Source organism: Notamacropus eugenii, chromosome 5 (genome assembly GCF_028372415.1).
Source record: "Notamacropus eugenii isolate mMacEug1 chromosome 5, mMacEug1.pri_v2, whole genome shotgun sequence".
Taxonomy (NCBI): domain Eukaryota; kingdom Metazoa; phylum Chordata; class Mammalia; order Diprotodontia; family Macropodidae; genus Notamacropus; species Notamacropus eugenii.
Genome location: NC_092876.1, coordinates 27852513 through 27864168, shown reverse-complemented (window position 1 = coordinate 27864168; position 11656 = coordinate 27852513). Strand labels below are relative to the sequence as shown.

Below are 11656 nucleotides of genomic sequence, written 5' to 3'. Positions count from 1 at the left end.
GCACGTTTAAACCTCTGGTTTCCAATCCTGCCTCTGCGTGACCTAAGGCCCTCCTTGGGCCTCCGTTTCCCCCTCTGTAAAATGAGGGAGTCAGCCCACATGATCTCCGAGGTCCTGCCTAGCTCCGTATCTCCGCTTTTAAGGCCAGCCTCTCGTCCTCTCCACCCCTTCCCTGTTCCTGAGGGGGCCTCGGAGGCTGAGCGGGAAGGTCACTTGTTCTCGGGATGCAGCCCAGCCTTGTCCCCAGGGTCCGGCCTCAGGCCCTTGTGAGTGCCTGTAGGGGCAGGAGGGAGACCTCGGAGTAATTCATGTCCCTTCTGGAGTCTGGGCTCTCCTTCTGCAAAACGAAGGAAGCTGGCTTCCACGAGGGCCAAGGGGCTTCCAGCTGCGAATCCTAGCACCGCTGACCCCCCCTCAAGCCTCATCTCCCACCCCCGTGCGTTCTCAGGGTCTGCGTCCCTCATTCTACCATTCAGTGTCCCATGTGGGGCCACTCGCCGACAGCTCGGACTGCCCTCCCGCCTCCCCCGGGCCTAGCGGGCAGTCCAGCGGACAGGGTCGAGGGCTGCGCTGTGCCCTGGCAGCTGGGCGCGGCGTTGCCCCTCTCTGCGCTGCGCTGCGCTGCGCTGCTCTGCCCCACTCTGCGCCGCGCTCCCTCCGCCCGTCCCCGGCTGGCCCTCGGAAGAGACTACATCCCCCAGAAGGCTTTGCCCGCGTGCGTTATGTAAGTTTCCCTGCGAGGCGGCTGCTGGGCCAGAGGAAGGCGGGCGGCCGCTGCAGCGTTGAGAGCGGACTGCGACGGCCGCGGCGGGCAGGGGCAGCGGGCAGGGGCGGCGCCGCGGCGAGGCCCAGGCCGGGCACGGGAAGCTGCGCGCGCGGGAGCCACGCCAGCGCAGCCCGCAGCCGCCGAGCCTGCCCGCGGAGGGCAGCGGAGCGCCGCGGGGCGGGGCGGGCCCTGCGGCCGGACGTGGAGCCCGGGAGCGCCCCCTCCTCGGAGCTGCGCAGCGGTGCGCCAGCGAGGGAAGGCGGGGCCGCGGGGCCGGCCGCGGGAGGGAGGACCCCAGCCCGGCGTCCAGGCCCGGCCGGCCATCGGCGTGAGCCCCGGGCGCCATGGCGTCCGTGCAAGCGTCGCGGCGCCAGTGGTGCTACCTGTGCGACCTGCCCAAGATGCCGTGGGCCATGGTGTGGGACTTCAGCGAGGCCGTGTGCCGGGGATGCGTGAACTTCGAGGGCGCCGACCGCATCGAGCTGCTCATCGAGGCGGCCAGACAGCTCAAGCGGAGCCACTCTCTGCCTGAGGGCCGCTCCCCGGGGCCCCCCGCGCTCAAGCCCCCCTCCGCCACTGGCAAGGAGGCCGTGGGGGCCCAGCCCCCGGACCGCTACGACCGGGCATCGTCGTCCTCGTCCTCCTCGTCCTCGTCTTCCATCGCCACGGCTGCAGCGTCCTCCGGGCAGACCTCCCGCATGCCCCTGACCCAGGCCACCCTGGACTTCGGCATAGGGGCCCGGCTGGCCAACGGGGAAGCAGATGGTGCCCGGAGAGCCCTGCTGGGGGCCATGCCTGGCCTGGTGTCGCCTGGGCTGCTAGCAGCTGCCGTGTCCGGGCTGGGCGGCCGGGGGATGGCCCTGGGGACCCGCCCGAGCTTTGGGGCCGATTTTGAGAAGGAGAAGGCAGTGGCGGGGGTTGGTGCTGGGGGTGTTGTGGGCAGCCAACCTCCGAGGGCAGCAGACTGCCTGGCAGAGCTGAATGAGGCCATGCGTGGCCGAGCTGAGGAATGGCATGGGCGGCCCAAGGCTGTTCGGGACCAGCTGCTGGCGCTTTCAGCCTGTGCCCCCTTCAATGTCCGATTCAAGAAGGACCATGGGCTGGTGGGACGAGTGTTTGCCTTTGATGCCACTGCCCGCCCCCCAGGCTATGAGTTCGAGCTAAAGCTCTTTACTGAGTACCCCTGTGGCTCTGGGAATGTCTATGCTGGAGTCCTAGCAGTGGCCCGCCAGATGTTCCACGATGCCCTCCGGGAGCCGGGCAAAGCTCTGGCCTCCTCGGGCTTCAAGTACCTGGAGTATGAGAAACGGCATGGCTCCGGCGAGTGGCGGCAGCTGGCCGAGCTCCTCACTGACGGGGTCCGCACCTTCCGGGAGCCCGCCCCTGCCGAGGCCCTGCCTCTGCAGTCCCCCGATGGCGCCTCTGCTCGCCCAGCGCGGACCCCTGGCCCAGTCCCCAGGAGGCGCAAGGCCTCTCCTGAGCCGGAGGGGGAGGCAGCGGGGAAGCTGACCAGTGAGGAACACCAGCAGCAGCAGCAGCAGCAGCAGCAGCAGCAGCGCCACTGGGGAGCAGCCCCCTATGCGGGTGAGCCCCCTGTAGCAGCAGCTGGGGCTCCTTCACCCATTGCAGCCCTGAAGACGGTGGCCGAGGGGCTAGGTCAGTCGCCCAAGGAGGGAGGTGGCGGAGGCCCTGGGAGGGCTGGAGGAGCCAGCCCAGCTGGCTCATCCCCAGCTGCTCCTCAGAGGCTGGTAGCCCGTAATGGAGAGGCAGAGGGGGAATCTGGGAGTGGGGGTGTGGCTGGGGCAGGTGGGGGGACCAGTGGGGCTGGGGCTCCCCTGTGCTGCACTCTGTGCCGGGAAAGGCTGGAGGACACCCACTTTGTCCAGTGCCCTTCAGTGCCAGGCCACAAATTTTGCTTCCCCTGTTCAAGGGAGTTTATCAAGACCATGGGCCCTGCTGGTGAAGTCTACTGCCCCAGTGGGGACAAGTGCCCACTAGTGGGTTCCAGCGTGCCCTGGGCCTTTATGCAGGGTGAGATTGCCACCATCCTGGCAGGTGACATCAAGGTGAAGAAGGAGCGGGACCCCTAAGCTTGGCTCTCCCTCCTTCCCACATCCCTTCCAAGGCCCTGGGTTTCTGGGATCCTGGACCCTGCAGCTAAATTATTCCCTTTGAGCGGCCCCTGCCCCCACACCCTTCCCTTACTCACAGACTGAGCTTTCCTAGAGCTAATTCTGGGGGGAACAGCCTCGAGGACACCCCCAGAGCTCTTAGCTGAGCCCTGCCAAACTCCTGGTTCCCAGCCCCCAGGTTGAGCTTTCCAGAACAGCCATCACAAATTTGGGGGGGAGGATGGGACCAGAGCAACCCCAAAGTCCAGAGCTGGGGACCCAGGTGTCTGGGTTCTTGCCCTCCGACAAAACTCTCTGGGACTGCTGCCCCCCGATTTCCAGTGAGAGATGGAGCCAAGGACACTCCAGAGCCCTCAGAACTGGCCCTTTGACGCCTAGGTCCGATCTCCTTCACACTGAGCTTTGTATTGGGTGCCTGCTGTTTGAGGGGAAGAAATGGGCTCAAGGACTGTCCCAAAGCTCAGAGCTGAGGGACCTGGCCCCTGGATTTCACGGGGCCCTAAAGCTCAGAGCTGAGCCCTCAGATGTCTGGGACCCCGACTTTAGACAAAACAAAGAAAAGACTGGAACCATTGCCTCCAATTCCAAGGGGAGAGCTGGATTTAAAGATGCCCCCCAAACCCTAGAGCTTGGACCATGGACACACTGTGGGGCCTTGCCATTCAGTAGCGCTTCCTGGGAATGGTCACCTCTGGTTATGGGGGAGACCAGTTCAAGCACACCTCCAAAGCCTAGCGTCCGGGACACTGGACACTTGGGTCCTGACTGTACAGGGCTTCCCCAGAACAGGTGACCTCTGAGTCCGACAGGTCCAGGAGTGAATTCCAAAACTGGGCACCGAGCTTTTGGACAAAGCTTTCCAGAATAGCCAGCGCCCTCTCCCCTGGTGTTGGGAGTGTGTGTGTGTGTGTGTGTGTGTGTGTATTTGATGGTTTTCAGGTCAGCGTTGAAGCCCTCAGTTCCTGGATCCTGGGGGGGACGGGACACATTCAAGGAAGATGTCCCCTTAGGCACCTGGGTCCTCATGCTTCCTCGAGTCTTTCCCCAGATCCAAGGGGAGATGCCGGCAGAGCACTGGGGTGGTCCCCACCCAATCCAGCACCCTAGGAACAGTCAGCTCATGATCTGGGGGGGGAAAGATGTGGATGGAGCCATAGACTTCCCTTGCAGGGCCCTCGATGCTTTGGGGAGGGGGGAGGGGTAGTCTTCAAGCCTATGACTCCCCCATCCCCATAGTGGGCCATAGTTAGTCCCCTTCCCCCACTTCTAGTGCTTGGCTTTTTGCTGCTTGTAACAGGGGGGAGGGAGAAAGGGCCCCAATATGCCCTTTCAGAAAGAACACATCTGGATTAAGAAACTCCTTTTTGGGGGGCAGGGGATCCTCCTTCAATAAAGCAAAGTTTGGGGTTTTTTTTTCCCAGTGGTCCTGAGTCCTTTTTGCGTCTGCCCTATGAACATCTTTCTCAGTCCTCTTCCAGGACCCCTCACTAAGGGGCTGAGTCATCTTATCCCTTAGTCCTTGGAATTCCAGAAGACCTGATGTGGAGTTAGGGTCAGACCCTACCTTTGACCCAGGTTCACTGGGTCCTCCTCTCGAAGATTCAGTCTCCCCATCTGTGAAATCCCAGCCTTAACATGCCTCATTCAGCGCTCTGCAGAAGAGCCGACTGCCTTAGTGACCCAGGAGCCTGCACCTAACTTTTCTGAACCCTGGTCTCCTCATCTTTGAAACAAGGACCTGGGTCTGTGCTAGACTTAAAAGGGACATCTGCCACTGAAGGCCAGAGCTTGAAATCCCAGCTGTGCCCCGGTTCACTAATGGCTAAGGACTTTATGTTCCTGTTCTCTCCTTCCATGCAGAGAGATTTCCCAAGGTAGGGCATGCTTACCTCCAGGCAGTACAAGAAGCTGGTCAGGGGCTTATGGAGAATATTTGGCAAATAGCTGTGTTGCCCTGTAGTGATTCATTACTTAAGTTCTTAGATACATACGCAAGAAAAGCTCAGATTTACATGTCTTATATTTAATAAGGCAGCTGGGTGACTCAGCTTTGAGAGCATTGGACCTGGAGTCAGAAGACCTGAGTTCAAATGAAGCCTCAGATGCTTACTAGCCACTAGCCAAGAAAACTCCATGGACAGTTTGGTCCAAGGGTCAAGAAGGGTTGGACACAGCTAAACAACAATCAGATACTTACAGGGTGAACTGGAAGATATCTAGGCATTCCTGTTCTAGGTAGTTTGCAGGGTAAGTCATGTCACCTCTGTTTGCCTCAGTTTCCCCATCTGTAAAATGGGGGTAATGATAATAATACCTCCTTCCCGAGGTAATTGTGAGGATCAAATGAGATGCGCGGTTAGAGTATGCAACATACATAGTCATAATTCTTGGCTTTCCCTCTAGACCCCACCCCAGCCCTTTCTCCATTTCATCCCTCTCTAGCTTTGCTGTAGGTGGTAGAGTAATGGAAGTAGCCCTGGGACTCTTAAAGGAATTCTGTCCCTGAGTTGCTTCGTGGCCTCAGGCAAAACCTTTCACTTCTGCCTAGACTGTCATTACCTTGTAATCCCATGACTCACTTAATTGGTATAGGCATACTGCACCATCCTGGGCCCTCTCCCTTCCGTCTTACTGTTCTCACCAGCTCACTGGGTTCACCCAGCATCTCCATCCACAACTCTGCCAGGTCTGTATTCACAACCGACTTTGGGTCATGATGTCCCCTAAGTATCTTAAAGACAAGTCCAAAACAAAACTCAGCATTCAGAGATAGCTATATGGTGCTCAGATACCTAACAAGTCATTTAACCTTTTTGCCTCAGTTTCCCTCAACTGTAAAACAGGGATGTTCATAATAATAATAGTTCCTATCTCCCAGAGTTGTTTTGAAATTCTAATCAGATTGTGTTTTTTAAAACACTAAACAGATTTAGGGAGGATTTGGCCCTCAGTCTGTTTAGTTTGATGACCCTTGCTAAAACAACTCCCAAATTCCCTGAATCTGTTGAGGGTCTCCACCATTTTTCTACCAAACCAAGACATCGTCATCAGCACTGTCATTTTTATTACCACATTCTGTTGATTGTATATTATCACTTTTATTAGGGGCCAGTCATCGGGTCTTGCCCTTTTATTCTCCGTAACAGGTCTCACATCTTTTCTCCACTCAACACCACAACCATCACCTCTTCCTGATTTCAGTAGTCTTCAAAGCAGTCGTTGCATTTAGCTCTCCCCGCTTCAGCCAGCCACCCTGCTTCACTGTCACCCATCTGATGTGCTGTACATACAAGGCTGAACAGAAAGGACTTCAAGAACCTTCAGTGGCTCCCAGCTGCCCATAACTGAAGTGTGGAATTCTCTGCTTGGCATCTAAAGGCCTCCTTGACAGTCTGGCTTCCAACTGCCCTCCTGGGCTGACTGTCTCTGGACAGGATGTCCCATCGTCTCCAGCCTTCCAGTCTTTGCATAAGCTACGCCCCCTATCCTCCTCCCCAAGCCTGGGATACTTGGGCTCTTCTCTTCTATTTCCATAAGGCTCTGCTTAAATGCACCCTTTCAAAAGACCCTTCTGTATTCCCACCCATGTCACTGTGTATTTATTTTATCTGACAATTCCTTGAGGTCAGGACTTGCTCACTGTGATCCCCAGTGCCTAGCATGTATCAGCTAATTATTAAATGTTGATTGATTGGACATCAGTTTCACACACACCCATAAAATGAAAGGGTTTGACCAAGGATGGGGAACCTGCAGCTTCGAGGCCACATGTGGCCCTCTTTGGTCCTCGAGTGCGGCCCTTTGACAATCCAAACTTCACAGAACAAATCCCCTTAATAAAAGGATTTCTTCTGTAAAACTTGGATTCAGTCAAAGGGTAGCACTAGAGGGCCGCATGAGGCCTCAAGGCCCCAGGTTCCCCATCCCTGGGTTGGACCACATGACCCATTGTGCCAAGCCTGAATCCTGGGGTCATATGCACCCTTCGGTCCCCCGGTAGCTCCGCCTGAGGCCGCCAGGTGGCGGTCGAGAGCCACGCGCACCCCGAAAGGGGGACGGGGGGACTCCAGCCTCCCGGGAAGCCGGGCGTCCTCTCCTCCAGTCCCCAAAGGACACCGGCTCCACTTCTGTGGGAGTGGGGGGGGTCAGGGAACGTCTGTCCCCCGGAGTTCCATGAGATGGGAACCCCTTCAGGCCCCCAGCCCCCCAACCCCTGGACACGTCTGGTCGTAGCTCAGCCACGGCCCACTCCGCGGACTTTCAGGTTCCGTCCGTCCCCCAGTCCTGAGGATTGAGGCTCTCTGAGCCCCCGACCTGGATGGCAGGCTGGAACACCAGCTTGCCCTGACGTGACCGCTGCCTTAGAGGAGCAGCTCTGCACCCCCACGTCAGGCGAGGCTCGGTCCGAAAAGGGGAGGGGAGAGCGAGACCTCAGAAACAGCCCCCTCCTTTCACAGAGGGGGAAACTGAGGCCAGGAGGAAGGTAAGCCGTCAGGAGGACGAGCCCGCGGGCTCCTGCGGCATTGGGAACTTGGGTTCTGTGGCCTTCGGGCGGGAGAAGATAAGAGAAAGGGGTACTTCCCGAGGTGGGGGCAGGGGACACCCAGGGGTGGGCCGGGCCAGGCTCCCAGCAGCGGCTTCTTATCTCAGCGGCCTTGTCCCGCACCTGCCCCAAGGATCTAATCATTAACCAGGACTTCCTGCTTCTGACGTCTCAGAGGCGGGCAGGCAGAGGGGGTGGGGGGACAGGTGGGGCGGGGCCGTCCAATCTGGTGGTGGACAAGGGGTTAAAGATGGGACACCACCCCTCTCTCCCCCAGCTGTCTTAGGCACCCATTTGGAAGGAGACAGAGACTTCAGCACAGCGAGAGAACCCAGAGAAACACAGAAAAATCAAATTACAGGCGGGAAGGGTCACAGTATACCACCCCGCCCCCCCACACACACACACCAGAGTACACCCCCCCAGCCCCACCCCAATGTCCGGGTCTCCATTCCTCAGGGAAGTTAGATCTCACTTCCCTGAGGCCTCTCCTAGGGATCCTGCCTCCTGGCTTCCTAGGGCCCTAGACTTGGTCCCTTTCCCATGGAGAACCTTGGAATCTAAGCCCCATCCAGGGACCCCTGAGGGTCCAATTTCCCTGGTCACCAAGCACTTTAGTCCCCCTGACTTACAGGCATGAGATATCCTTTCTGTCCAGCACTCTACCTCTTTCTCCTTAAAAAAAAAAAATATTCCTAAGGGACCCAGGCATTAAATCCTGGGGTCTCATTCCTCTAGTTGCTAGAATTCATCCAATCCCCCAAAGCCATCCTCAAGCATCCAACTTCCCACTCCCATCCCCAGTCCCTAGGTGTTGGAGGCCTTCAGTCTGGGGACACCCAAGCATTTGGGTCCCTGGCACTGTATGTAGCCCAGGTGCCAGGGCAGGGCTGGGAAACCCGCCCCCTGGACAAACAGGTGCAGCTGATAAGGCTAAAAGAAGTGGGGAGAGCAGTCTGGTGGGGAGGACTGAAAAGGAGATTTGGGTTTCTAAATCATCTGGGCTTAGAGAAGGGTGGTAAGGCTCTGAGGCCTGAGATACCAGAACTGGAGAGAAGGGGGAGGGGACAAGCAGACCCTGCCCCTTTAAGAACAGCTGTCCTGCTTGGGAGGGGGGGGGGTGTCACACTGTTCCCTTCCCCCTCTAGAGAACACACCTGATGTGTGTTCAGATAGAGCCCCCAGCCTTGTTACCCATTAACCAACCGTGGGCAGGGGGAGACTGGGAGAGACAGGGAGAGTCAGAGACCCAGAAATTCAAAGAAACCAAGGGAGAGAAAGAGATGGGGTAAAAGTCAGGAAGACACACATGAACACAGAAAGGCAGAAAGAAAATTCCTTATATCTCCTTTAAGGCAGAGACTGAGAGATCAGCTGTCACAGTCCCTTAAACAAGGATTCCTGCCCTGCCCCAGCAGCCTGTCCCCAGCAGCCTGCCCCACCAGCCTGTCGAAGTAGGTATAAATGAATGTTTGTCGAGTGAATGAGTGAGTCAGAGTGAGGCAGGTATAGGAGACAGAGATGCTGAGATAGGGAGAGAACTCAGAACAGAGACACCAGGAGCCAGCTTGGCAGGCCTTAAAGGAAGCGCCAGTACCTGGGCCACCAAGACAGAGGCACAGAAGCAGAGAAATGGCAAAGCACAGGGAGATGGCCCAGAGAGAAGTGCCAAAAAGGCAGGGGCCCCAGTCCAGGTAGAGGACTCTTGGGGACCCTGTCTTGGCCCCTGCCTCCCTCAGGGAAAAAAAATTCCATCAGGATTGGAAAGCCTCCACACACACCCCCTGCCAGCCCCCACCCAGTCTGTCCTGTTGGTGGGTCGCTGGTGGCTGGGCCTGGGCCTGTTCCGGGGGCCTCTGGCCGCCTGGGCCTTACACCGAGGGGCTCACACCTCTGGCTGGCAGTGGGGGGGGGGAGACAGGAAGCTGGCAGCCCCCACAGGAACGTCTCTGTGCTGGAAGGGAAGAAGGGAGGGCCGAAGAGAGAGGGAGGGAGAGGCCAGGCTGGATAGGGCAGAAGAGGAGAGAGGGATACAAAGGCCCCAGTGTTTGCCCAGGCTGCTGCCGCCGGCCACAGATATATATACCCGGCCCAGAACTTGTGGGAGGGGTGTGGAGGGGAGGGGAGTCTAGGGGAGGCTAGGTGGGCCAGGGACCCCATCCCTGGGGGTGGTGAGGAGGGAGGCAGGAGAGTTCAGGTCTGAAGGGAGAATCTGGACAGGGAAGACAACTGGAAGACTCAGAGTCTAAGACGGCCAAGGAGAGGGGGAGGGGGCCTGATGAAGCCTCCCCATCCTAGTGTGGGAGCCCCCCAGTCCTTCCCAGGGAGCCAGCTAAGGGGATGAAAGGGAGAGAAGAAACGGGGCTAGGAGGCCCAATGTCCCATGGAAGGCAATCTTGAGAGAAAAGGATGGGGCAGGGATTGGGGACAGAAAGATTGGGGGCGGGGTTTCGCTGCCAGAGACACACCTCTTCATACATAAAATGTACATTTAGAGTCCAGAAGCTTGAGTTCTGCCACTGACAGTTGATGTGAGACCCTGACCCAGTCCTTTCCTTTCTCTGGGCCTCAGTTTTCTCACTGGGGTTTGGTCCCTTCCTGCCCTCCCTTCGGGATCTCCCCAGCCTCCAGGCCAAAAGTGCTCTCTGGTAACAGTCGCCTTTTATACCCTGGGCTGACTATGACTGAACGTGTACACCTGAAATCCCAACTGCATCTCCTTGTCCTTGCCTCTGTGTGGCCATGCATCCATGTGTCCCGGTGTCCCCCTGGGTCCCTGGCCAGTGTACTTTTCCGCTTTGGGCGTGGGCCTCAGGGCGGGTGGGGGATGGCACGCCAGGCCGGCCAAGTCCAGCCAGACACCCAGCCCCCAGCCAGCCTCCCCTGGGCCACCGAGACCCCAGCTAACACTCCCCTGGGCCGCAGCCCTCAGGATCCGGGAGTCGAACCCCGGGGCAGGGCCGGGGAGGCTTGGAATCCCCACTGAGTCCCCGGGGGGTCTCCGGGCCAGAGCTGGGTTGGGCCCCCACTTCCAGCCCCGGCTTCTTCCTCCCCCCCGCCCGGAGGAGGAGGATGAAAAAGACTCTTTTCAGCTGGAGGCTGCAGCGGCGGCTCCCTCGCTCGCTCGCGTGGAATAATATTTGGGCTGTTGGCCGGGTGGGGGCCAGATCCGGGGGCCTCTGGGGAGCGGCTAAACCGCAGCCTCCGGCCTCAGCCCCGGCCCCGCCTGGCCCCCGGCCCGCTCGCTCCGGGAGAGACCCCGAGGTCCGAGGAGGGGGGGAGGGAGCCCAGGGAGAGACTGAGCCCCTGTCTGCTGCTGCTCCCAGTTGTTTTTTCCAGGAAGCCGGAGGAATTCCCCGGGCGGGCTCCGGAGGACGGAGGGACAGACAGGGAGCCAGGCACGGACTGGGAGGCGGGAAGGAAGGGGGGTGGGGTGGGGGAGGAATGAGGATCCAGGGCTCCGGAGGGACGGAGGCAGGGCTGGGAAAACAGGAGCCCACAGAAGGGGGCAGAGACCACAAACACACCGGGAGAGCCAGAGGGTCAGAGAAGAGAAATAGAATGGGGCTGTCCCTTTCTCAGTGTCTCTTCCTCTAAGAGGAGGAAAATGAGGCAGAGGTAGAAACAGACACCCGGAGAGCACAGGAGGAAAGCTGGCGCGCACACACACACACATACACACACACACACACACACAACACAACACACACACACACACCAAAACAGATATACAAGGGGACTAAGATACAGGGTCTGAGACAAAGGAGCATGGCACAGAGAGAAATCTACAAAATGTAGTTTTAAAAACAGGTGGAAAGAGACATTTATAGTCGCAGAGATGGAAAGAGACAGCAACAGACCCAGAAACAGAAAGATGGAAATCTGGAAACAGGGCAAAGATCTGGAAAAAGACAGAGATAGTGATGGGGACAATCCACACAGAGAAGAGATAGCTGAAAAGGGAGTGGAGGAAAGAGAGGAGACTCCACGACCAAGGGCAGATGGACAGAGGGACTCTCGAGTAGCCACCATCCCCCAGCCATGACTTGGCTCTTCTCCAGCAGGGCCAAGGTTGGGGACCCTCTCAGCGTGGATTGGGATGGGGGAGGGTCCTGAGGTGGAGAAATTGCCTCCCCCTCCCTCTTTCCTGGGCCGCACTGGCAGGGGCAGCTCTGGTGAACAAACTGTTCTGGGGTCAGGGACACCAATGTGGGA

The 11656-nt window shown here is 58.4% G+C and overlaps 1 protein-coding gene across 1 annotated transcript; it reads left to right on the top strand.

Moving 5' to 3' along the window:
- The first annotated feature begins 984 nt into the window (after positions 1 to 984).
- On the top strand, positions 985 to 4314 carry IRF2BP1 (interferon regulatory factor 2 binding protein 1). Its single transcript, XM_072608039.1, has one exon. The coding sequence runs from the start codon at positions 1111 to 1113 to the stop codon at positions 2854 to 2856; it is 1746 nt and encodes a 581-aa protein (XP_072464140.1). The 5' UTR covers positions 985 to 1110; the 3' UTR covers positions 2857 to 4314.
- Positions 4315 to 11656: the final 7342 nt, after the last annotated feature.

Bases quoted from the DNA above. Each gene is read 5' to 3' on its own strand.
- IRF2BP1 (XM_072608039.1), top strand. From the start codon at position 1,111: ATGGCGTCCGTGCAAGCGTCGCGGCGCCAGTGGTGCTACCTGTGCGAC.